This window comes from Orycteropus afer, unplaced genomic scaffold, assembly GCF_000298275.1.
Source record: "Orycteropus afer afer isolate SDZICR_OR568_19922 unplaced genomic scaffold, OryAfe1.0 scaffold00121, whole genome shotgun sequence".
Lineage (NCBI taxonomy): Eukaryota > Metazoa > Chordata > Mammalia > Tubulidentata > Orycteropodidae > Orycteropus > Orycteropus afer.
In genome coordinates, this window is record NW_006921708.1 from 534,909 (window position 1) to 558,943 (window position 24,035).

Here is a 24,035-nt window from a genome sequence, read left to right on the forward strand (position 1 = left end):
GTATTCCTGGAAGAGCAACATGTAGCTCTCACGCCACCTCCTCCAGTAATAAGGAGGCTGTGTCCCGGTGAGGAAGTATAGGGGCCTCAGGCAAGGCTTGTCCTCACTCGATGAGCTCCACATAGTTGGCAGGAAACATGCCGAAGTGGCCATCTGGCCCGTAGCCACGCCACCATCCCTCATCGATCACCTCGATGCCTGTGATGAGGTTCTCAGGGTCAAAGGAGATCTCTGTATCATCAGCTGCAAGGAGATGGCAAGCACAGCTGTGGCAAAGAGGTTCTCACCCATCAGGTTGCTAACACCTGGGATCAGCCTGCACTCTCTTCTCCCTCTGCAGGACTCCTCTCTGTGGCTGTGTCCTTCCATAGCTGCCAGGACACTTCTTCAGGCTCCACACAAAAGGCTGGAATGCAGCACTGCCTTAAACTGTCCTGTTCCCCAAGCCTCTGCCTCTTTCTGAGGCCTCCACTAGGGATGGCCTGGGGAAGCAGCTCAGCCTCCAGGCCTGGATTACTCCTCTGGCCACCCCCTGGGCTCCACAATAGGATGGCCACTGGGATTTAGGCCAGTGGACAGTGAGTTCAGGGTGAGGTTCAATGTTAGGCCAGTGGACAGTGAGTTCAGGGTGAGGTTCAATGTTAGGCCAGTGGACAGTGAGTCACCATGTGGAGCCTGCAGGGGCCTGGGCTGTGTGGAACAGTTCTCCTGAATAGTACTGGTGGGGCCAAGTGTGGCTGACTCCCTTCAGCCCTTCTCCCCCACTCCCTGGGTGCTGTCTCGTGATAGAGCCCCAAGAACCCTCTCATCTCCTGAATTCCAGCTGTCACCCTATGGTCTGAGCAGGTAGACATCACATCACCACCGTACCTGCCTGGTAGTCATACAGGGCCCGGGCACAAAGCCCCTTCCCAAGGAGCCCTGGCCCCTGCTCGTAGTGGGTGTTGTGTTCAGAGCCAGCATCTTCTTGCTCTGCCTGTCCAGGAACGGGGAAGAAGAGCAAGCACAAGGCTCAGCTGGGATGAAGGAAGGGAGGAAGGCATAGCACCAAAACAGAGCAACTCTGTGAGGCTTGGGGTCTGCTGTGGGACAGACTTTACCCTTGCAGCTATAGAGGCCACTCTAAGGCACAAGAGCCAAAGGACAGCTTGCAAGGATGGCCATGGCTCCCTCCCTATGCCCTGTCTCCCACACAGTGGAGCCTGCCCAAGCAACACTACCGTAGGCCTGTTTCAGAAAATAAATGAGAATCTGTACATGTGCTACAGAAGTCAGGTGTTCTGTGGTCAGTGTGGCCAAGGGCCCTCCCCTTACATCCCCCCAGCCTTGAACCAACCAGTGGAGGCTCTTCATAGAGATTCTCCTCCTCCACAAGCTCCTTGTAGACGGCCTCCCCTTCCACCTGCACTGGAGACTGAGGAACAATGGGCACTGGATCCTTGAAGAAATCTGAATCAGAGAGGGTAGCTTGCTCAGACTCCACCCACCATCCCCTCCCTTTTTGGAGGCATTTACAACAGGTGTTTTCACCACTGCCCGCCTCGAAGGTCCCTGGAACGTTAAAGGCTTGCCTGTCCTGGGCTTCACTGAGGCAGGAATGGGCTCCCGGGTGAGGGGGTTCTCCAGTTGGGTGAGCTGCTTCTGCAGGAAGGGACTCTTCAGTTTGCCTGCAAACCAACAGGTAAATACAATACATGCAACATCAGGCAGCTTGGGAAGGGAGGCAGAGAAAGAACCTCTGCCCTTTTTTACACCTCACTATGGAGACCAGCTTGATATGGGATATGGCGGTTGCCACAAAGGAGACAACTGAATATATCTGTTAATTCCAGGGCATGCAGAAGCTTCAGGAACAATCCTGTGTATATATACAGAATGTGTGAAGCAGGCCCACAAGGTCCAACCCTAGCTAGCCCAGAGGACCTATGGCACTCCCTGCCTACGCCACAGAGACTTAGGAGACAGAGACAAAGAATCCCCATCTTTGTCTCCCATGGGGAACAGAGACACGTGTGTATGTATGTGTGTGTGGAAGTATGTCAGAAACCCAGAGCAGCATGATCTGCTGGCCAACAGCAACGTCTTGTGTACTCTGGGACCCCAACAGTGACTGATACTGGCCCTGGGACCCAGCTGACTCATCCTCTGTGAGCTGGGCCAAGCCTGGGAAGTGTCTACTCTGGAGACCTCACATGGTCCCTTCTTTCCCACCAGGTCTCTGGAGGATGAGGCCAAGCAGCACAGTGTACAAGCTTTCTTGGTCTTCTCCTAGAGATACCTATGCCTAGGCTTACCTCCCAGACCAGAGTTCACCACAAGCATTCCTCCTTCCTTGCCCTCCTCACACTCCTCAACTGTGGGTTCATAGTGGGCCCCTATACTAGAGGTGGTGGTGAGCAGTGCTAGCACTCCTACTCTCCAGTTCTCATCTGCCACACCCCTAGTGGCTAGGCTCAGTTGTCTTACCTGGCTGGGTGCTGGGGATGGAGGTGGTAGACATGGCCTTCTCCTTCTGCTTGAAGATGTCCCGTGGGTGTGTGGGCTGCTGACAGGTAGACTTGTAGGGATGAACATAAACTGAGTTGGCAGCATTTGGGCTCTGGGAAACTTCCCCACACTCAAAGCTCCACACATCTACCAGTCTCCCCAAGAGTGCTTCCAGGACCTAGCTGAGGTCAATACCACAGCCCTGCCACCTCTCTAATCCCCTAGATGTGTCCCGTCAAATCTGCCCAAGCTATTTCCAGGATCTGAAACTCCCTGCCTCCCTGGGACTGCTCAGCTGGGAGGAAAAGCTCATGACTATCACAGCTTGCTAAAGGCAGCCTCTAACAAGTCCTGAAGCCAGGGGCTTCCATGTCTGTCATTGGGACTTGGGCTGGGGTCCAAGCAGTTATAGGAGTGTCGACATCTTACCTGGTCCCCCCTTGTCCCTGAAACTACTTCTTGCTGCTGTTCAGGCTTCCTGTTGGGAAGGGCAGAGAAAAGTCCATTCAAGATCTGTCTCCTCAACCTGTGTGGGCACTCACGGCACGTACTGCCAGGTAGGGGACACTCCCAGGGAAACTGAGTTCCAACTCTGACTAGTGCTCAGGTTTAAAGACAGGCTCACAGGGGGAGGGCCATGGTCCAGGAAGGTAGGCACTTCCTTCCCACCAGCAACCCCTGGGACCTCCTGGAGCACCAAGGCAGGGCTCACCTCCTAAAGTTTGACTCATGGTCCTGCTCCTGGTAACACTGCTCACGGCGGGCAGCCTCATGCCGTTCCCGCTCCTGGCGTTCCTGCTCCAGCCGCTGACGCTCTTCCTCTGCCCGCTGCTTCTCCTCCAACCTGCGGTTCTCCTCATCCTTCTGTAGGGAGAGTCATGCTGCCATACCCAGCTCAGCCCATCCCACCAAGCCACTAGGCAGCCCATGCCAGGTGGCTACTGTGCACCACTACCCACTCCATTCTGCACAGGGCCAGGTTCAGCAAGGCATTCTTTCTGCACCCACATAACTCATCCCAGTTTTTCTTGCAAGCTACCCTTCAAGAGGCAGCGGTATATGCAGGGTGGTAATTTGGGGTGGCTCCAAGGCAGACATATACTAGCCTTGTGAAACCACCTAGGTCTCAGTTTGCACATCTGTAAATTGAAGCTAACAAAAACACCTGCACCCTGGGCTTATTTAATAAATGAAAAAAAAATGAATATGGGAAGTCAAACACCTATTCCCTTCTTGGCACACAATAAATATTGGTTCTTATGTCACACCCTATACAGACTTACCTCTGCTTTGGCCCAAAAGCTGTCTTTGCCAACCCTTTTGATCTCTGACACAGCATTGGTCTTTTGGTACACAGAGCCCTGCAGGGGCAGAGCAACCTGTTAGAGACCCAGGCCCCAGGGAAGATTTTGGACCCACAAGTCCCTTGATTGCAGTGAGGGCTGTGAGGATGGGACCTGGTGGGAGACATTAGGGAGGGTGACACTGAGATGGTCTGGAAGAGGCCTGAAACCTGCCCTAGCAGGGATGGTTCAGCATGACAACATGAGTTCTTGTAGGGAAGACCCCAAGACATAGCAGCAGTATCCAAGAGAAAGGCCAGGGATACAAAGTACACACTGGAGGAAGGAGAACATGGGAGAGCTTGGCTTTTGGCTACTGGTCCTGCTAGGCACCAGGATGATACACCTGTGGGATGTCTTACTGGATGGTTATGGATTTCCTGCTGCTGCTTCAGGCTGTGCCCTCACCACCTGAAGTTCAGCCATAGCAGCTCCTATGTGGGGCCCAATGACTGCTGCCACAGGCATTGTCCCTAGAGGGAGCCTCTGAATTACCCAAAGCTGGTGTCAAACAATCAAGCAGGCCCTTACATTGCAAGCCCCAGAGTCTGCTCCCCTGGGAAGGAGGATTTCTGCTCACTCCTAACCATGGCACTGCCTCATGACCATGAGTGCTAGGCAAAAGCCCTTCACAGCCTTCACCATGCAATATTGGCTAGCAACTGAATGCCAGGTACAGGTACTACATACTCGTGGCTGCCTCCATGAAGCCCAGAGCAGGCAACGTGGGCTGTGGAGGTGGCACTCACCACAGGGGCTTGGGGTCCCATATCCTGGAAACGGCTACTTTCCTTGTGGAAGTTGTAGTTTGCCCCTGAAGCCTTGGCAACCTTCTGCATGATGGACTCAGGCTCCACGTCTTCCTCAGCCCGGGCATTGATGGTCACATGGGCTCCCTGTAGGCAAATTGGCACAGCATGTGAGAGAAAGGTACCTGACCCAGAGACCTGCTCCAGAGTGCAACAGTGCAGGAATTTGCCTCCCCCACTCCCCACACGCAGATGAGCTGCCCGTCTGGCTCCCAGGAACAAGGCTCTGGCTTTCTTCTCAAGAGCTCAGATAGCCCAATTTGAGCAAATACCTCACCCCTTTCGTGCTATGGGAGGGCCCGCTCCCGCCTCCGCCCCCACCCCACCCCCACCCCACAGTGTCTGGCATACTGCATTGAGGCATCAGCCTCACACAGTGACTTTCAGTCCCAGGCATCTGGGAACAAGCTACGTTTTCCACAAAAAGCAAGCCTATGACTACACTCTGATTTCTTACAAGTCCAGTGAGTCTGGGATCCTCCTCCAGTTCCTAGTTTGAGAAACTGAGGCACAACTTAAAAAGGACAGAAGTAGAGATCCAAATCCAGAGCATCTTTGCTGGCAAGTAACAAAAGCAAATAGTCACCTGACTAGTAAATAACAGGAAGCTCCAGTGACATAGTGCCTAAAGCATTTGACTGCTAACCAGAAGGCTGGCAGTTCAAACCCACCAGCCACCCCTAGGAAGGAAGACTGGGCAATCTACTTCAGAGATATCTCCTCGGAAACTCAAGGAGGGGTCGCTGTAAGTTGAAACTGACTCGATGGCAGTAATTCTGGTTTGGTTTTTAGAGTAAACAACAAATGCTTTTGATACAAATACATTTTTAAATTAAAGAATTAAAAATGCAACTATACTGTAATTGATACAAAAACACGGAAAGATAGGCTAGCAGGGAAAGTATAAAAGGGAATACATTTGATAGGGTAGTGGGCATGGGTAGCTGCTTTCTCCTCCAAACTCCTGAAGATATACTGCTCAGTAGTTCTAGAATAACCAGACATAGGTGCTCCAGCCCCAGCATGGACCTCCCTTTAGTCAGAAGGATCAGAGCATGTCCCTCCTCCTTGCCCATGAGGGCCAGCTACTGGCACACTCTGCTGTGGTTCCTATTCCCACTTGCCCCAAGCCCATTTTACCTTCAGGAAGCTGGCCATGGTGCTGACGTGATTGGCACACACTCCTTTCCGCACGTCGTTCACGCCCTCACCAGTCTGTAACACAAGCATACCCAGCACGACTCTGCAGTGCTTGGTTGTGACCTAGGCCCTCTGCTCAAGGCCACCAATCTCCCTGGGGTTTTGGCAGCTTCCCAGAGTCCCAGAAGAAAACTGCAAATCCCAAAGCAGAAGACACACTCCTGATGGTGCCATGCAGACATGGCAGATCTCAATGTTTCTCAGCACTATGGCTGCCTGGTGGCTTCCATTGTGGGAAGTCCCTTCTGAATTGCTCTAATCCCCAGTTTGGGGGCTCTGTCCTATTACAGAGTGCCTCTCCCAATTCTGTGGAATTCATAGCCTGCAGATGATTCCCTGAGGTTCTTGGAACTTCTCTTGGTCCCTCTGTTTCCTCAGACCAACTCTCCTGAAGGAGATGACAGAACAATGTTTTGGGATTATTTTTGCTCCGTTCATAGAAAGTTAATTCTGAGCCTGGAGTGCGAATTATGTACAAAAAAAGCCAGTTATTTTTCAACTCATAAGGAATTAACTATTTTGCTAGTTCACCAGCAATAGGCTGTCCTATTGATCTCTGAGCCCCTTCAGAAAAATGTTCTGTTCCTGAAGTCAAGTTCTCGGTTGCAACTACTATAGGCAAAAGAGGAAACAGAAAGTGAAGCATTTCCTGGTCTGATACCTCATATGGGTCCCTCAGCCTTGCTGCTTCTGGACAACACTTTTCTTTTGGGAACAACTGGGAAACAAAGGTGGCAATCACTCTCTTCCCCTCAGTTCCACATACCCAGTTGATGAGGACAAACTTGGGCAAGCCGGAGTTGGGGTCCTTCACCCTACAGAAGGCATACATCACCTTCCCACTGTTTAGTTCCTCCACCAGCTCCTCCAGGCCCCCCTCTGCAACAGAGGCATAAGGAAGGGGTCAGAGGCAGTCCTACCACCCCCCTCGGCATATAACCCAACAGAATAGGAGTTTCTTACCCACTCCCTTTATCAATGTCATCTGGGGGGGGATCCTTGGGTCTCACCTCCATTAAACAGATTTATTAGAGCTGGTGTAGGATCTCTGGTGGCATAGTGCCTGAGGCATCTGACTACTAACCAGAAGGCTGGCGGTTCAAACCCACCAGCCACTCCTCGGAAGGAAGATTGGGCAATCTATTTCTGTAGAGATACTGCCTTGGAAACCCTAGGAGGGTTGTGCAAGTCGAACTGACTTGATGGCAAATTTTTTTTTTTTGGTGTGGGACCCAGGAGTCCTCATTTATGACAAATATCTCAGGTGATTTTTTATGCATACTAGTTTAAAAACCATTCCAGTAAACTTACAGGTAACTTGGGAAATAAAAAATGTCATTTCTGCTATAAATCAGTCATTGAACTTCCATAGGAGGGTCTCTACCTCAATTCTACTGTTGCCGTGATCCACCAAGAGCCATGGCCCCCAGAACTGGGAATGAACAGGGGTATGTGCCTGCAGAGGTGCTTTGTATTGCCGAACTGTTAACAGCAGGACCCTGGGCTTACATATCCATTATCTCCTGTCATCCCTCTCACAGCCTTCCTCATGACTTGTGCCTGCCCTCTGCCCAGTGCAGTCCAAGAGACCACCAGATGCTGACATGCTGACCAGATATAGTTCATTGTCCTTTATGGGCCCTTGCTGCCCACAGCACTGAGGGCTGCTAGCCTGACACAGCACAGCACAGCACAGCCACAAGGATTAGCTGCTGCTTATGGCAGCCCAAAGTTTTGAACTGGGTTTGCCTATGCTACCACTCCTGGCTGCCAGGCCCTTTGGTCTGCCTCTTCCCTCCTTAAAACTCCCCAACACCTGGGCTGGTGCAGCAGCCCTTCCTCTAGTGCTGGGTGCCCTCTCTTTCAGGAGGATCTGTCTGCTTCAAGCACATCCTTGCCCCAACTAGACTATCAGGTCCTTGAGGACAGTGATTTAGTTCTCACTTATAGCACAGCACCTAGTAGACACAAAGGCCTCAGTAAACATCTGCCAAAGTAGGCAAGCCATTGAGGCAGAAAAGTCAGGCCTGGTTGGGTAGAGCTGGCTGCCTGGAATGTTGGGGGCAGGGCAGGAGAGAAGACTGGAGAGGCAGGTAGGGGCTAAGCATTCCTCTTGGAGGGCACTGTTTCCAAAGGCTCATTTAGAACCCCCATCTACCAAAGGCAAAGCAGGTACCTGCTGTGCACCTAGGGATGGGGACTCCTCTTTGTCACCCCCATCGGCCAAAGGCACTCCTTTCCAAGAATACAACATGAAAGTCCGACAGCTGAGAAGGTATGTTAGAAAGAGAAGAACCAGAAGCAGTATGGCAAGTGAGGAGATGCTGTGAAGGCCAGGTGGGAAATAAACCCAGAAGGCACAGAGGCTTCAGGCAGGTCCCCTCAATAGGTCATGGTGAAGAACAGGAGGAGTTGGTCTTGGGTTAATGCATCTCTGCTGCCGCATCTCACCCACCTTCAATCAATGCTTTAACGACACTGTCTGAAAGGAGAACATGCTCTGGGCAGAGCGGCTCTACCTTGCTGACCTAGGAAGCAAGGTCTTTGAGGCTGATAGTGAGGCTTTTGTCTTAGCATACAGGCTATACCTGCCACCCTTCCACAGGTGGGAAGTCAAACGGCCTATAGGGGTGCCCCCAGTAAAATGGGAAGCAGTGTGGGATTTTGCTGGGCTAGCTCTCCCATGGGCTTGGGCAGTCTGACCCTTTGCCAGTCTCTATGGACAGTGAACCTCAAATGCAGTAAAGTGAAATGCACATGGGAAAGTCCCTGTAAAGATGGCTTGTCTCATCCCCACCACTTGCACAATAAACACCTGGGAATAAACATGCTCATTGGTGGAGATGGAATTGCTTCAGGAGAGCTGGAGGTGGAAGGTAAGGATAGTAGGGGAGTGACAGTAACACAGTCCACTCTAAAGCAGAGCTGGGGTCTCACTGTAATGAGGATTCTGACTGGTGGTCTGAGTAGGAGGCAGTCTGTATTTCTCATAGCTTGGGGATCACAGCAAGTAGCTGGAAGAGACTTTCCTGTCAGAATGGGAACCAGGTAGACTGGTATTCTCTGTTGCTGTTCTGGGCTCTACACTAAAAACAAAGTGGACTCTGCTTCCCAGTCAGGGATGACCAGTGCCCTTCACTATTTCTGCCATTTCTCCTGAGCCTTTACCCATGATTTTGATTAAGGGAACAAAGTGAGAGGAGACACTGCTGTACCTAAGGGCAGGCTCAAGGCATAGTGGCTTCCTATACAATTCTGCTGCCACTGTTTAGGAAGGCCTGCAGGCCCTATCATCACAGAGATGTGGACTCCCCAACAGGAAGTGCTGGTACCCAGCTTTCTACCACTGCCTTGCCTGACGGAGGCTTTCCTGATCTCAAATAGTTCCCATGCGGCTCTACCATATGTAACATGAGATCTTCTGGTGTTTCCTATTCCTTCTGATCTGGGATTTACTCTTCAGCTTCAGTAATCCTACAGAAAGGCTAGGGGCTGCCAAGCAGAGTGGGAACAGCAAGGAAAGCGTCTTGGGCTGGAAAGCTGAGGCTACCCTGAGGACCCTATTGGAGCTGCTCTCTGCTAGACACTCCTCTTCTGTCAAGCCCTCTGCTCTGAGCATATGAGGATAAGAAAGGATAATGAGGGACCTTTGGCTCAAAATTTCTGTGCCAGTTTACAGTTGGCACTAGGGCACAGCAAAAAATAAAAGGGTGACCTTAAATGACGAAACTTGGTCCACCTATCAACAGGCCATGCATGCTTTTCTAGGAGAGATGCATACTGATGGCGGAAATGAGACAATGCCAGGCAAGGTCCTAAGAATGGGGCTGGCTCCACAGTAAGCCTCAAGCAGCATCTCCTGTCTAGTCCTGCTCCTTGCCCTGTTCCCAAACAGTGCAGCTCAAACTGATTTCACCAAGCCCCTCTCCCCGACGGCTCCTGCTGCCTACAGGATTGAAAGCCCAGACCCTGCACCTGGGCTAGCTTAAACTGTTTGCACACTCAGCTCTCCGAGCCTGAAGCCCCTCCACAGGTACCACTGCTTTTACTGCCCCATGCAGTGGGGATGCAATAGCCTGGTTCTGCAAGGCTAGCATCCTCCCAGCTGCAGCTAAGGGTTAGGACTGCAGTGTGGGCCTGGCCATGGTCTGCCTGAGAATTGGAGAAGCTGGCCTGGTTCCCATCTCAGCTCTCCCAATCTGAAGAGACCAGCACTATATGCATTACCAGGCTGAAAAAGTCAAGTAAGAATGTTTTCACTTAGAGATATTTTGAAGCCCAGTATTGGCTAAAGATAACTAGGAGGATCGAAGGTCTGGGCTGCTGAATGGGATGGAAATGACTGGAGGCTCTTTCTCCAGTTCTAACCATTCTAACCATGTTTCCTGCAGCCACTATGGCTGATTTCATGTCCAGATCAGGGGATGGCACCTAAGTGGATGGCACCTATGGGTGGTCACCCTTAACTAGGGAAGGAGTCAGTGCAATCACACCATATACTGGTGACATCTGGACCCTAAGTCCCCTTCCTCTAGTGGCAATGGCTAAAATGCAAAAGGTAGCTGACGGTCACAGCTCTCATCTTCAGATAAGCCCTCTTGCACACCTTCTTCCCTGTGCTCATGCCTCCTGGTCCACTAGAAAGCTCATTTGCTCCCTCCCTGGGTTATACTCACCTCCAGTGCCAACCACACGTATGTCATTGCTGTTGCCTTCGTAAGTAAAGAGAGCCCTGGAACAAAACAAAAGTGGCCTCTGTAACCAAAACCTTGGGCAAAATCTGCCCTCACTGCATTTACCATGGCTTCATGCTGTACTCTAAGAACACCATCACTGTGTCCTGTGCTTACCAACAGGTAGGATCCCTGCAGTTGCTGTGCCCTGAGCCTTGAGGCCTTCCCATAAATAGGGGAGTGCAGACCCAACCCACCAACTGGGCCTGCTGTGAGGCGCAAACATAAACCACTGAGATCATACAGCAAACCTACTTTGAGGAAAAAATAAGCTGTGAACTTTTATGGCAATTTTGAACACATTCATACGTGAAACACTATTAAAAACAAACAAAAAAACTTCTGAAGATGCTCACCTGGCTATCAGGTATACAAATCTTAACAGACAAGACACCTACATAGTCTTAAACCCAAAGCACCCAAGAGGGTAGACACGAGAAGCCCACGAGGCATGAGGAAGCTGCACCTCTGCCCTGTTGTTCTGTGACAGCAGAAAGGCAGGTGTGGCAGGTCATTTTTGGCTGGGGCTTATCAAGCAAGCATGGACTTTCATAGGTTGTATGTGGCCACCAGGAAGCACAGGGCAGTGATTCCACATGAGGTCATACATCCAGTCTTACCCTTTCACAAGACAGGCGCCAGTTCAGAGATCACACAAATCTGACATCCAGCAGAACCTTAACAGTCCCACTGGTAACACTGAGCCATGCCTTCTCCTGTTCACAAACACTGTATTTTAAAGGTTATTTATTCTCTCATAAGGATTCTGGAAAAATTGATGCTTATCAACTTGAGCTCCAGAGGTGCCACAGAATATATGGTGAATATTATTAAATATGGGTCATGGATGGTCCCCTGACCAGAAAAAAAGGTTACTCGAGAATAATTCTGGAAAAAGTGGTCTTGACCGGCCAGCCATGGTGGGCCCTTGGCAGCTGATCGGAAGTCACCAGCAACAGTCCTCCAGCCTCAGTGTGCCATAGTGCAGTGGAAGGAATAGGGTGTAAGGCAATGATGCTCATCAACCGCGAGGCCAAGGTAACTTCAGCCCAGTGTCTGCCACCTCCAGGCCAATGGAAACCCTAGCAGTAAATCAGCTTTTCATTGACCCCACCAACAGCCTTGCCAATCCCACTGGGCAGGACTGACTACACCTGGAAAAGAGGGAAGAAACCAGACCCAGGCCAGTAGACAAGCTGCCAGGAAAAAGAACAGTGCTCACTAAGAGAGAAAGCAGAACTCAAAGGGACTAGAGAAAAGACCCCAGAGAAAGGAGGAGAAAAAAGCTAGGGGAAGTGGTGGGTGTTCAGCCTAGCTAGAATCTGGATATAACTGGGGGAGGAAACACATAGCCCTCCTCTCTGAAGATGGGAAATCCCTTCCTTTTGATGGCCACAAGACCCTGGCTGCTAGAAGATGCAAACACTGGCATAGGCAGCAGGGGCCAGAAAGAAGATGGTAGTTCGATTCAGTCTTACCAGAAAGAATCAAGCAGCCAATAAGAACCAAGCTTAAAATTACCCTCCAGCATCATCCTCCAATGCCTGGGCATCAATACAAGCCACATTAAAAAACAATATTCCCAGGCCAAAGCCTCATTCCCACATTCAATCGAGTTAAACCTCTTTCAAATCAGTAAGAATGAAGTGGTATGCTGGCCTATGTACAGCAAGGAAGTGTGGGGCCTCCCAAATAAGTAGGGCCTGCTACTTATTGATGATGCGGTGTAGAAGTGAATAGTTCCACAATGGCCTGGCCAAAGAATTTACTGTCTAATGAGAGAAAAATAAACACATAAGTAAACACTACCATACTATGAGGTAGTAATTGTGGAGGCAGGAAACAAGTAACAACTATGCAAGATCCAGGGAAAGTTGGGTGAGACCAAGAGTAGACCTAGGATGGAGACTTAAGTTTAGGGCTGCCGCCTACACCTCACCAGCCCAAGCCCATCCCATCTGGCCACCTGCTGTGTGTAAGGCATCCTCTATGTATTACTGAGCTGGAGACCACCTGTGCCTGCTGTGATTCTCTCTAGTACTTTTCCTGTACCCCCCTCAGTGTATCCTTCACCTGAGCATGACTGTCTACAATGTTTTGCTCGAGGCACTGGGGGTACAGACAGGGCCCATCCCACCCCTTCTAATGAAGAGAACAGTGACAAGGAAGGAAATGAAGGTTTTCAGCAGTGGTATATGCTTTGACGGAAGTGGCTAGGAGTTAAGGAAGGCCTCTCTGAGAAAGTAACCTTGGAGCAGAGAAGTGAAGTTTGGGGAGTCAGCTGTGGCAATCTGAACGAAGGGTTTTCCAGGTAGAGGAAACAGCACGAGGGCTCTGAGGAGGAACAAGTTTGAGGAACAGAAAGAGGCCTGTTTGGCCACAGTATTTACACAGGAAGGGTGGCAGGAGAGGCAGTTAGGAAGGTGGGCAGGAGCTGGGTCACGCACGACCTGTTGGCTAGTCAGGGAGCTTGGGTTTTACTCAATGTGCAATAGGTAGGCTTTAGAGAAATTAAGCAGGGAAATGACATGATCCAAATATATTTTCAGTTAGTGAGTCAAGACCTGCCATACAATATTTGTTGAGTCGATATTTTGATAGGTTTGATGACGGCCTAGAAGATGTGAGGCATGGGTGGTTGATGCTGCTAAATGGCACAATCAGAAGTGCTATGGTAGGGACATAGCAGTCTAGGAAGAAGTCTTATGAGATGTGTGGGCTCTGGCTGGGTGACAAAGCTTAGGAGGCTCAGCACCCTAGTGAGGGAAAGAGAAGAGATGGAAGTGGTAAGCTCCACAGCAGGGGCTATGGCAGAAAGCTCTATAAAGAAGCCCAAGGAAAGGCAGGAAACATGATAGGGGCTGAAGAAGGAAGCATCACCCCAACCAGTGACAATTCTTGAGAGTACTGAGGGTGAAAAGAAAATTGGGAGGGAGACCCATTATGAGGCCTTGGAGTCTCCCTAGGAGACACCCAAGCCTACACTGGGATGATCAAGAGTATCTAAAGAAGCAATATCCATCACTGGGCAGCATTGGAGAGGTGCAAAGATGCCCCCAGGTTCTGAAGTCAGGGGACCCTCATGTTTATATCTGAATGGGGCATTCAGTGTTGAGATACTGTCAGTGGAATTTGTAGTCCCAAGAGGGAGTCTAAGAGTCCTCTGTGTGAAAACAAAGGGAACAGGAGAAGCCAGGACAGAGGGTGAACAACTAGAAACTCTCCTGAGAGACTTAACAATAAATGATGGGTGGGTGAATTTCCTGAGAGGGACTATAAAGAAGAAAAGACAGAGACATTCTACTAGAATAGTTAGAGATATCTTTCCCTAATTAGAATAGAAAATGCCTTCCAAACAGAAGATGCAGCGTTTGGCTACCAGATGAAGTTTTGCACAAGTGCTGTCCAGGGCGCCCATGCTGAGTTAGAGCCCCAGAGCTGACAGGAGATTCAGGAGGGACTCGGCAGTGCCAGGCAGCTGGTGCCCCAAAGCTCTTCCCCAGATGGCCTGAGCCTTTTACTTCCTGGTGTCACAACAGTGTACTTTATGAAAGTCTCTTGGTGCTGGGCAACAGGGGAATACAGGAAATGAGAAACAGCAAGCCTTAGATAAATGGAGGGAGATAATGAACAGGAGATGAGCCCTGTCACAGAACAGAGCTGCAGCATAGAGGGCCTGGCCTGGGCAAATAGGATGAAGCTCCACATAGACTCTAGCACAAGGGGCAGTGTAATTTACGACAGCCATTGTGCTCACCAGGATTATTGTTGTTATGTGCTGTTGAGTTGGACCCAAATCATAGCAACCCCTCCTTGGGTTTCCAAGGCAGTATCACTATGTACGTCCAGTATCAGGAGGGACTCTGCCTTCCAAGGAGAGGCTGGTGGGTTTGAACCACCAGCCTTCTAGTTAGCAGTCAAGTGTTACCCCATCACAGACTGGTTTCCAAGGCTCAGTTTCTATTCCCCAAGGCTGGTCACCTTAGTCCACCATGCTCATATTTCTCAGAACTGGCAGTGCTCAAACAAGGCAGTGAAAACAATTTAAATAAATGGGAATAGTGGCTGAAAACAATACACAGCTGTGAATATACACATCTCACCATCTGAATTTCCAGGCTTCCAGTAAAGCAAAGCTCCACCAAATGCATGCAGCCTAGCAAAGTCAGTCGTAAAATGGGACCTTCTCCAAATAGGCTGTCAACATCCTTTCCCCGTGGCTCAATAATACAAAGACCCCTGAACTCCTCGTTTGGAGCTTCCAGGGGAAGACTCACATTCCCGACCAGGTTGCCAGACCACTTCCGAAGGCAAGGCGGCTTCCGCCTTCCCAGTGAGGGGTTTAGAGTGCTCATTTGCCCAGGGCAGTCCCCAGGCTGGAAAAGAGTACGAACCACACCCAGGCAGATATCCGACATGGTAACCTAAGGAGCCGAGATCCCGTGGGGAGCGAGCAGGAAGGGGCGCGCCAGGAGACACACCAGGTACCCCCGAGCTGGGGTTTAACCTGCTTATACACGACCGGCCAAGGAGTAAGGAAGGGAGGGGGCAGCAGTTCGAGTAAGAAGTAGAAAGCCAGGGAGCACGTGTGAGACCCAAGCCACCTGCCACAGCGCCGCTCGGGGCTCGCGTCTCCCTCGCTTGTGCCTCCACCCCACCGGCAGGTCCGGGACAAACCCCTGGGGTGGCGGGGTAGCCCCCGGCCTTCTCCTTGACTAGTCCCTCGGATACTCCCGCCCCGGCGCCCACCAGTCAGTCGGTGACTTCTCAGCGACCACTCGCACGTAGGCCTCCTGCAGCGCCGGCCCGTTCCGGCTCAGGTTCACCGCCATGGCGTAACAGGAGCCCCTTCAGGTTTTGCAGTTCTCGTCCACCGCCGCTTCCTGGCAAGGCCCGCCCCTACCAGCCGGAAGTCCCGCTCCGTCCGACCGGAATCGTCGCGGGGCGGAATCACTAGGTGAACCGGCTTCTTGGGTTCCGGGTCAGGGAAACCGGGCCTCGTATCTGGGCACTGTGTGTGCTGGTGGAACGGAGGATTGTTGGAGGGAAAGGCTTTATGTTCGCTCTTTATGCCAGCGCTGGGAGCGCGGCCGATAAGTGTGCCGTGGTGCTTCCTGCCTTGTGGCAACTCGCCCTGTAGCCCGACAGAAGGCCTCAACCTCTATTGCGGTCTAACCTATTCATTACTCCCAAAACAAAACAAACATTAAAACACAGCACATTTCTAGTTCCTGTCTCAGTTCAAGACAGCCTTCCTCCCAGACTCAAGCTTCTGTGCGGACGCTCAACAGAGATTTGATCTATGAATTGCAAAGCAACATCACGAGCAAAAGAGGTTTATCGAGGAATAGACGTCTAGACCAGGAAGACATCCAAATTCACAGAAGGAAGGTGGCCCCTCCATGAGATAAAAACATTTTTGTCCAGTTAGAGCAGGAACTAAAAGTTACAAAATCATAATTGGCTGAAAGACAATCAGGAGCCAAAGGCAGGATTTCTAAGAATGAGGATTTAGCAAGGATGGGTGGATAATTTATATGTGGGATTACGTGATTGGTGAAGGCTACATAATTGGAAGCTCACATGATCTTCAGTGTATTATAGGATGGCCACAGGACAATGGCAGGACAGGTTTTTTCGGTAACCTGTTGTAAAACTTACTTTCTTAATCATTTCTGTTTCTGGGGGTTCACTGTAGTTTGGCTATGGAAAGACCCTTTGGGAATAGATTGTGATATTCTGCACCTGCCAGACCTCAGAGAAAAAGAATGTCTCTATTAGGGTACATGGTTAAGGGGAACTTAGGTTAGGGGAGGTTAGGGGAAATGCTGTTAGAAAAGGCAGCTTTTAAAATGCAACATGGATTCTAGACTCATGCCAAGACTTTAAAATGGGGTCAAGGCTTTGCTTTTATTTTTTCTTTTTCTTTTTATTGTGATTTGGGTGAAAATTTACAGAGCAAATACACTTTCCATACAGCAGATCACATACACTTTGTCTCATGACACTGACCACAATTTAACACAATGCAACATCTCCTCTCCCACTTCCTCCCAATAGGTACTGCTTCTCTGTGACCATCCCTCCATGTACTCCTACACCCTGAGCTGTCTCCCTGTGCCTGAGCAAAGGCTTTGCTTTTAGACTTCACTACTTACTTAACTACTTAAACACTACTTAAACACACCAAGTGCCTTTGCTTTTAAGCTCTTATACCGAATGAAGCATGCGTAACTTTTTTGTTTTAGTAATTCTTGTCCATAAGGAGCTCTGGAGACACAGTGGGTAACCTTCTGTTAACCAGAAGGTAAGTGGTTCAAACCCACCAGCTGCTCCCAGTCTACTTCTGTAAAAATTTACAGCCTTTGGAACCCAATAGGCCTCTCTATGAGTCTGAATCAAATCAATAGCAGTGGATTTTTTTTTTTTTTAAACTCTTGCCCATGCTATTGCCTTTGTTACGGATCATTCATTTTATGATTAACTTTGAATTTCTTTGTTGTGTCTTTTCCTTTCCATCTACAAAACTCCCACTAGTATTTTTTTGTAGGGCTTATCTTGTGGATATGAACTCCCTCCATTTCTATTTGTCTCAGGATGTTTTAATCTCACTCTCATTCTTGGAGGACTAGAAGCGACCAATTGTTGAATCTTAGATGGCTTCTTGCAAGCTTTTAAGACCCTAGTTGCTACTCACCAGAGTAGGATGTAGAACAATGCTTTTGTGTAGTATGTTATGCCAATTGAGCTTGATGGCTCTTGCGACCATGGTCCTGATTGACTAATTTTTATGGAAGCAGTTTGTCAGTCCTTTCTTATGAGGAGCCACTGGTTTAGGATAATAAATACTTTGCTTGGAGTATTTACTATCCTAATGGACCCAGGGATCTTGAAGAAATCTCATGGCCTAGCTAAACACTCACTCCCTTTAGCAGCTCCAGTCTGCAGCTCCCTCTTCCCTCCTCTATACATATTAGACCACCACTTCCACAATGCAGGCCTTTCTACCTCTCCACTTTGGCTTTTCTACTGTGTTAATATCAGAAAATGAGCACCTTCTTCAATGGAGACCTCCCAGTTATGCTCCTTTAAAAAAAAAAAAAAAAAAATCTTCAGCAACATCGTTGCTGCCCTTGTTTTTGCTCAGGCCTGATCCTTACATGACTTTTGGCTTGACCCCACCCCTCCACCCTCATCTGCACACTCTGGTGAATTCAGTTCTCAGATAGCCTTAGAAGTTCTGCCTTTTTTTCTTTGGCCTCATGGTATGGATTGAGTTTTATTAAATATGTGTTAAATCCTAACCCCTGAACCTATAATTATGACTCTGCTTGGACATGTTATGTTTCACCATTTGTCTGCCAGTCTGTCATACTGTGATGACTGTGTGTTGTTATGATGCTAAAGCTGTGCCACTGGTATTTCAGACACCAACAGGGTCACCCATGGTGGATAGATTTCAGCACAGCTTTCAGACTAAGGCAGACCAGGAAGAAAGGCCTGGTTATCTGCTTCTGAAAATTAGCGAATGAAAACCTCACAGATCACTACAGAATGTTGTCATACTTAATTTGCTTTGGACACATCATCAGCAGGGAGGAGGAGGACTTTTTTTTTTTTTTAATTTTGATTTTGGGGAAAGTTTACAGAGAAAATTTGTTTGCCATTCAACAGTCCATACACATTTTGTTTCATGACATTGATTGCAATCCCCATAAAGTCACAACTGTCTTCTCACTTCCTCACTGTGGTTACATTTTCCCTGTATCCTTTTCTATGCATTCCTGCCTTCTGAGCTATCTCACCGTGCAAATACTGTCTTTCTGATATTCCATGATTGATTGTTCCAAGAACTATACATACCTGGAGTAAATGTTTACCTTATACACCTGTCTATTGTTCGGCTGGAAGCCATGGGAATGAATTCAATTACGGGCCCAAAGGATGACTAGGGGCCATAGTCTCAGGGTTTTCCCTGGTCACTATCATACCAGTAAGCCTGATCTTTTTTATGATTTTAAGTTTTGTTTCACATCTTTCTCCTACTCTCTCCATGATCTCTTTCACTGATCCCTTTCCAAGTGGTTGACAGTGGTAGCCAGGCACCATTTAGTTCCTCTGGTCTCAGGGTCATGTAGGCTGAGGTTCATATGGTCCACTAGTCCCATAGACTAATTGTTTCCAAGCATCTTTGGTTTTCTTCATTCTTCTTTGCTTTGGTTAAGGAGAGACCAGTCATTGAAATGTAGATGGATTCTTGCAGGCTTTTAAGACCCCAGTTGCTACTCACCAAATAGGATGTACAACAATGTTTTTGTGTAGTATGCTATGCACTTGGGCTTGAAGGAGGACATCATGTTCGATGAAGGGCCAATGAGGGTGAGGGAAACCACTGGTGAGATAGATTGGCATAATAGCTACAATGATGGACCCACCCATGCTAATGATTGTGAGTATGACACTGGACAAGCAAAAACTTGTTCTGTTTTACATAGCTCTCCATGAGTAGGAGTCAAGTCAATAGCAGCCTCAGTACAATGGGTTTCTCTTTATATATGGCCTTTCTGGCCCTTAGTTTGTAGTTCTGCCAGAATGACTTCATAGGCCACTGTGGTGGTTATGTTTGTGTATTAACTTGGCTAGTCCTGGTTGAGTGGCTGGGCAGCTGGTGTTAGTTATTCCCCATGATGAGACTGGCAATCAACTCCATGGGGATCTACCACAAGCAGCTGAGTAGCTGTGTTTGGGATGTGGTCTGCTTCTTGTATATAAGGAGAAGCCTTGGGAATGGTCTCTAGCCTATGGCACGCTTGGACCCTGCATGTAGTCATGTTGTTGCTTAGCAGCCTGCTATGATCTGCTGACCTTGGGACTTACAGTGGACTTAATGGTTTGCCATGTGATTTGGTAATATCGGGACTGTGCCTTTTTACTTGTCAACCTTGGGGCTTCTCAGCCTCAGCAGCTGTCTGAGTGACAAAAACCCTCTAGCTCCAGCAGGCCGGGAGCAAGAGGCAGAGCTGGACCCCAAGGTTGAGGGGCTTTCACCCAGTCCCTAGAGCCTGGAACTTTGAACTTGGACTTAAAGCCTCCAAATTGTAAGAATTAACTCCTGTTCATTGAGGCCATCCCATTTGTGGTATATTCCTCTCAGAGTGGCACTAGGTAACCAGAACAGCTACAGTCTTGCAAAGGGGTTGGATAGTTTTCTATGAAAATAAGGTGCATAAAACTCTTATAGGGATTGGACAGTTTACTGTGCAAATGAGGTGCATAAAACCCTTGCAGAAATTGATTGATTACTAAGCAAATCTGGTGACTGTGGCTAACCAAAAGAATTGGTCAGTTCATGGTCTTGGTGAGAGGAATAGGCTTATAAAAGAGCCAATCCCACAGAGGTTGGGGGATCTCATTACCATCAAGAAGAGCCTGGAGTGGATAACATCTTTTGGACCCAGGATCCCTTAGAGAACTATAACATTGAAGATGACAAGGGATGGCATAGCAGTGGCATGCATGGCATGCATGGGACAGCAGGAATCAGGAGACTAACACAAGACAGCTATAGTGGGCTTCCCAGTCCACAGAGAAAGGTGGCTATGGTGGGCTTGCTGGACCATGGAGAGAGAGAGTGAGAGCGAGAGCGAGAGAGAGAGAGAGAGAGAGCGCTGAGTGCTTTAAGGCAGGAGGCCTGCTGGCAGAGTGGGGTACCCCTGAGCACATGTTATTGGAGCTAAAGAGCTGTAACACTTCTTCAAGCAGGGCAGAGACCAGGCTGAGTGTGGCTTGGAAACATAGATCTGAGTGTGGCCTGCTGGCTAGCACAGCCAAAAACGAGTTGAGAGCTATCCATATTGGAAGCTATCCTGATTCATGAACAATATCCTGAGTTGTTCCTGTTATCTCCAAGTCGATCCCAGTCCCAAGTTGTAGTCTGTTACTTCCCTAATAAACCAAATAATTATATGATCCATAGTTCTTTGTGGCCATTGCAACAAATTATCAAATCCAGGAGAGAAGTAGAAAGTGATACGGGAGGACAGGTAGTATTAGAATTGATCAAAAAGATTGGAGAGTGGAGGTATATCTGACCTCAATTTCATAAGAATCAGCTTTGGGCTGATGCTGATTCTCAATCCCCCTTCCCTCAGCAAAACTGGTGGCTTGTCATGTTCCTACTGGATTACAAAAATTATCTGACTGTCTGTCTTTGTTATGCTAATAAATTCATACCAGAGTAGGGTAGATCCTAAACCTAATCACTTCTGTATTAAATAGAAAAAAGGAGAATAGACAGAGACACATACAGGGGGAAGATGTATGCTAAGGAATGTCACAAAACTCATGGGGCTACTGATAAGGGCCTCCTTTTAGAGCTGTGCCCTGAATTAAGACTTCTAGCCTCCTGAACTGTAAGAAAATAAATTTCTGTTTGTTAAAGACACCCTAAGGAACACTAGTGATACGGTGGTTAAGTGCTCTGCTGCTAACCAAAAGGTCAGTGTTTAAATACAGCAACCATTCTGGAAGAAAGATGTGGCCATCTGGCAGGAGGAGACAAGATGGCATCCTGGTGACACACTCCACCCAACCCCTCTAAAACAAAGACCTGAGAAACCAAGTGAAACAGATACTGATAATAATCCTGGAACTCTGAGCATCACATGAAAGGATAAAGAATTAGAATAAATACCAACTGGAAAAAGAAACAGAACAAAAACAGCAATTGAGGAGAAGGATGGAGCAGAGGCCCAATACAGTGTAGCCATTTTGGGATGAAGATGGCAAAATACATGGTTGAGGATAAACCAACTTCATGGAATCCTCAGTAAGACAGAGACACAGTGTAAAAATAGATCTGGGGTGAAGCAAGGTGAACAGAATATGAGCTAGGTCTAAGGAAAGAAAGTTCAGGGCAGGGAATTAGGTGAGAATGCCAGTAATGGTGTGGGGAGGGAACCAATAAAGAGGGATAAGACCATTCAACAGGGTCCTTAGGCATTTGGGTTGGGAGCCCACATTGAGGGCAAGGCTTGTGTGAAGATTCTGGACTCTGGGCTGCCTCCCCCTTTGCTTAAGTTAGGGCAGCAGCAGAATAATCAGTTTTACTGGCTCAGGAGTCCACCAGGCCCATGCCAGTGAATGGTGACCAAAGAAGTGGACTCTTCCACTCCCCACCCCAACACCTTCCTGATGACCACGAGTGAGACCTCCACTTTTCCCACACCAACCCAGTGGCCAGTGATGCCCCACTGCTGCCCCTCCTCCATCCAGTTTACCAGAGGTTGGGAGCACATGCATGCACGGACAGCACACCAAGCACCTGCCACCTCCATGGAGGCATGTGATCCCTCAGATCATGCACCATGAACATGCCCCCAGCATTTCTTTGGTGACTAGGGGCATACAACCTCATGTGGATCACATAAGTGTTGGCCTCTATTGTGGTCAGTAGTGCATGTCCATGTGGATAGGGTGCCATGTATCTGCCATCTTAGGGATGTGAACAGCTGCTACAACAGAACCTTTCTTTTTGTCTCTTTTTTTATGATTTTTTTTCTTCCTTTTTATTTATTTATTTTCCCTCTTCCTCTACTTCTTTTATTTTTATTCATTTTTTTCCTGCTCCAACTGTTGAGAGGTGGATATTATGTCTCCACTAGTCAGCAACACCTGCCACATATGTGACCTATCACACCAATTAGTGAACTAGGGCAACCGCCCACTCCTGCAACATTGGATCAGTGATAGATGGTGGACAAAACCTACTCATTCTGCCTGAAGGTGCTCCATACAACCAGCAAACAGATACTTTGCCCACACTGCCATCTGTCACTCCACCCACCTGGAGACAGGTGAAAAGTGCCCCAGTGCTATCAAACCAGTGAACAAATTAACATGCCCACCCAACCTGCCCATATATATCAAAATTAAGAAAAACAAACAAACAGACATAAAAATCAGGGTGAAGCAAACCAACACATAAAAGAATAAATACAGGACTTCCAGTAAGATGGTGGAATAGGGAGAAAGACTGTACAGATTCTCTTCAACAAAGAAAAGGGGAACCAATTAACACAGACACAGAAGATAATTCTGGACCCCTGAGCCTTGAAGGGAAGGATATAGAAGTGGACTAAACCGCAATTAGCAGAAGAATTTGCATGAACATACCAAAAAAGACATACGGAGCTGCAGTCTGGCAGCAATCCTGAGCAAGCCTGATGGCATGGCACAGACAGCTAGGAGGGTGCTGAGTGGTGGTAGGACCTAAGAATTAACCTGAAAATCAGCCCCACTAGCCAGGGACTGCACGTAGGACTGCTCTGGTGGCTGGGAAACATAAGATGAAGCAGTGGCAAAGAGAAAGGTGGGCTGACCTGTGGACCTTTGCCTGTTAAGAGGGTGCCGCCATTTTGAATGTTTACAAGTGGCTTGACCATTTTGGATATTTAAAGAGACAGCGCTCTCAAAGATTCCAGGGGCTTAAAACAGATTTTGCTTGCCAGTAACCCCAAGGACACCCTGGACCTAGATGACTGAAAAGGTGCAACATTCCCCTTGTTACTCTTATACCCCACACCCATTGGTGAACAGAGGTGCGGCCATCCCCCACTCCCACCCACCTTCTGGGCCCGCAGGAACTCCATCCCAGTCTGTGTGCGCAATAGGAGCCTGGGTGCCCTGCCCTACCCTCCACCCATTTTTTTTTTTCTCTTTCTTTTTTCTGGTTTTCTGTTTGCTTGTTTTGTCTGCTTTAAAACTACTATTATTATCAATACATTTTTCCTTTTTACTATTATTCTTCAGTCTTCCCATCCAAGGTTCTAGTTTTCAGCTCTTTTTCTTTTCCCTGTTCCTGGTTGCAATTTTTTTTTCCTCATGGTTAACCCCATTCCTTGCATTTCTTTTTGCATTTTTTCATTATTCTCCTTCTCTATCTTTTTTCCCTTATTGCCCTATCCCCAGATATTGCAGGTTTTCTTGTCCTTTTTTCTTCTTTTTCTCTTTTTTCTTTTTCTTTTTTGGTTATAGTTCCTGTATGATTACATGGTGTATTTTTTGTCTATGTGCTTTAAGGTTTTTGATGGTTATTCAATTGTAATTTTTTACTAATTGAGTGGGAGACAGCAATAGTCCCCATAAGACACAACTACACCCACACCTCCTGCAACTTCACTTACTAAATGAGAGCCACCAGCTCCTTCTCCATCAATGGGCCAATGATAAAAAACCACCAAGAAGAGCCTGAATCACCCGTGGCTTCTCTTCACAAACAGTTAACAGAGATCTAAATACAACATCACCACGATGTCTTGGAGACAAAAGACCATCACAGTCCACACAAAAAAGCAAGATAAAGTGGTAGAAACAAGGGAGCAGGATACAGATCCAGAACACATCCCTGAGGAAGAAGCAGCATTGGAACGCTCTGATAAAGAATTCAAAAGAATTATCTTTAG

At 48.3% G+C, this 24,035-nt stretch overlaps 1 protein-coding gene across 1 annotated transcript; it reads right to left on the minus strand.

Annotated features, from left to right (window-relative positions):
* Positions 1-103: 103 nt before the first annotated feature.
* On the minus strand, positions 104-15,404 carry DBNL (drebrin like). The gene is made up of 13 exons (XM_007944127.1): positions 15,322-15,404; positions 10,516-10,571; positions 6,606-6,718; positions 5,780-5,854; positions 4,580-4,726; positions 3,771-3,848; positions 3,200-3,351; positions 2,917-2,965; positions 2,467-2,557; positions 1,572-1,667; positions 1,333-1,449; positions 871-972; positions 104-243 (listed from the first exon to the last, which is right to left on the minus strand). Exons 1-13 carry the CDS (start codon positions 15,402-15,404, stop codon positions 104-106), a joined length of 1,299 nt encoding a protein of 432 aa, XP_007942318.1.
* Positions 15,405-24,035: the final 8,631 nt, after the last annotated feature.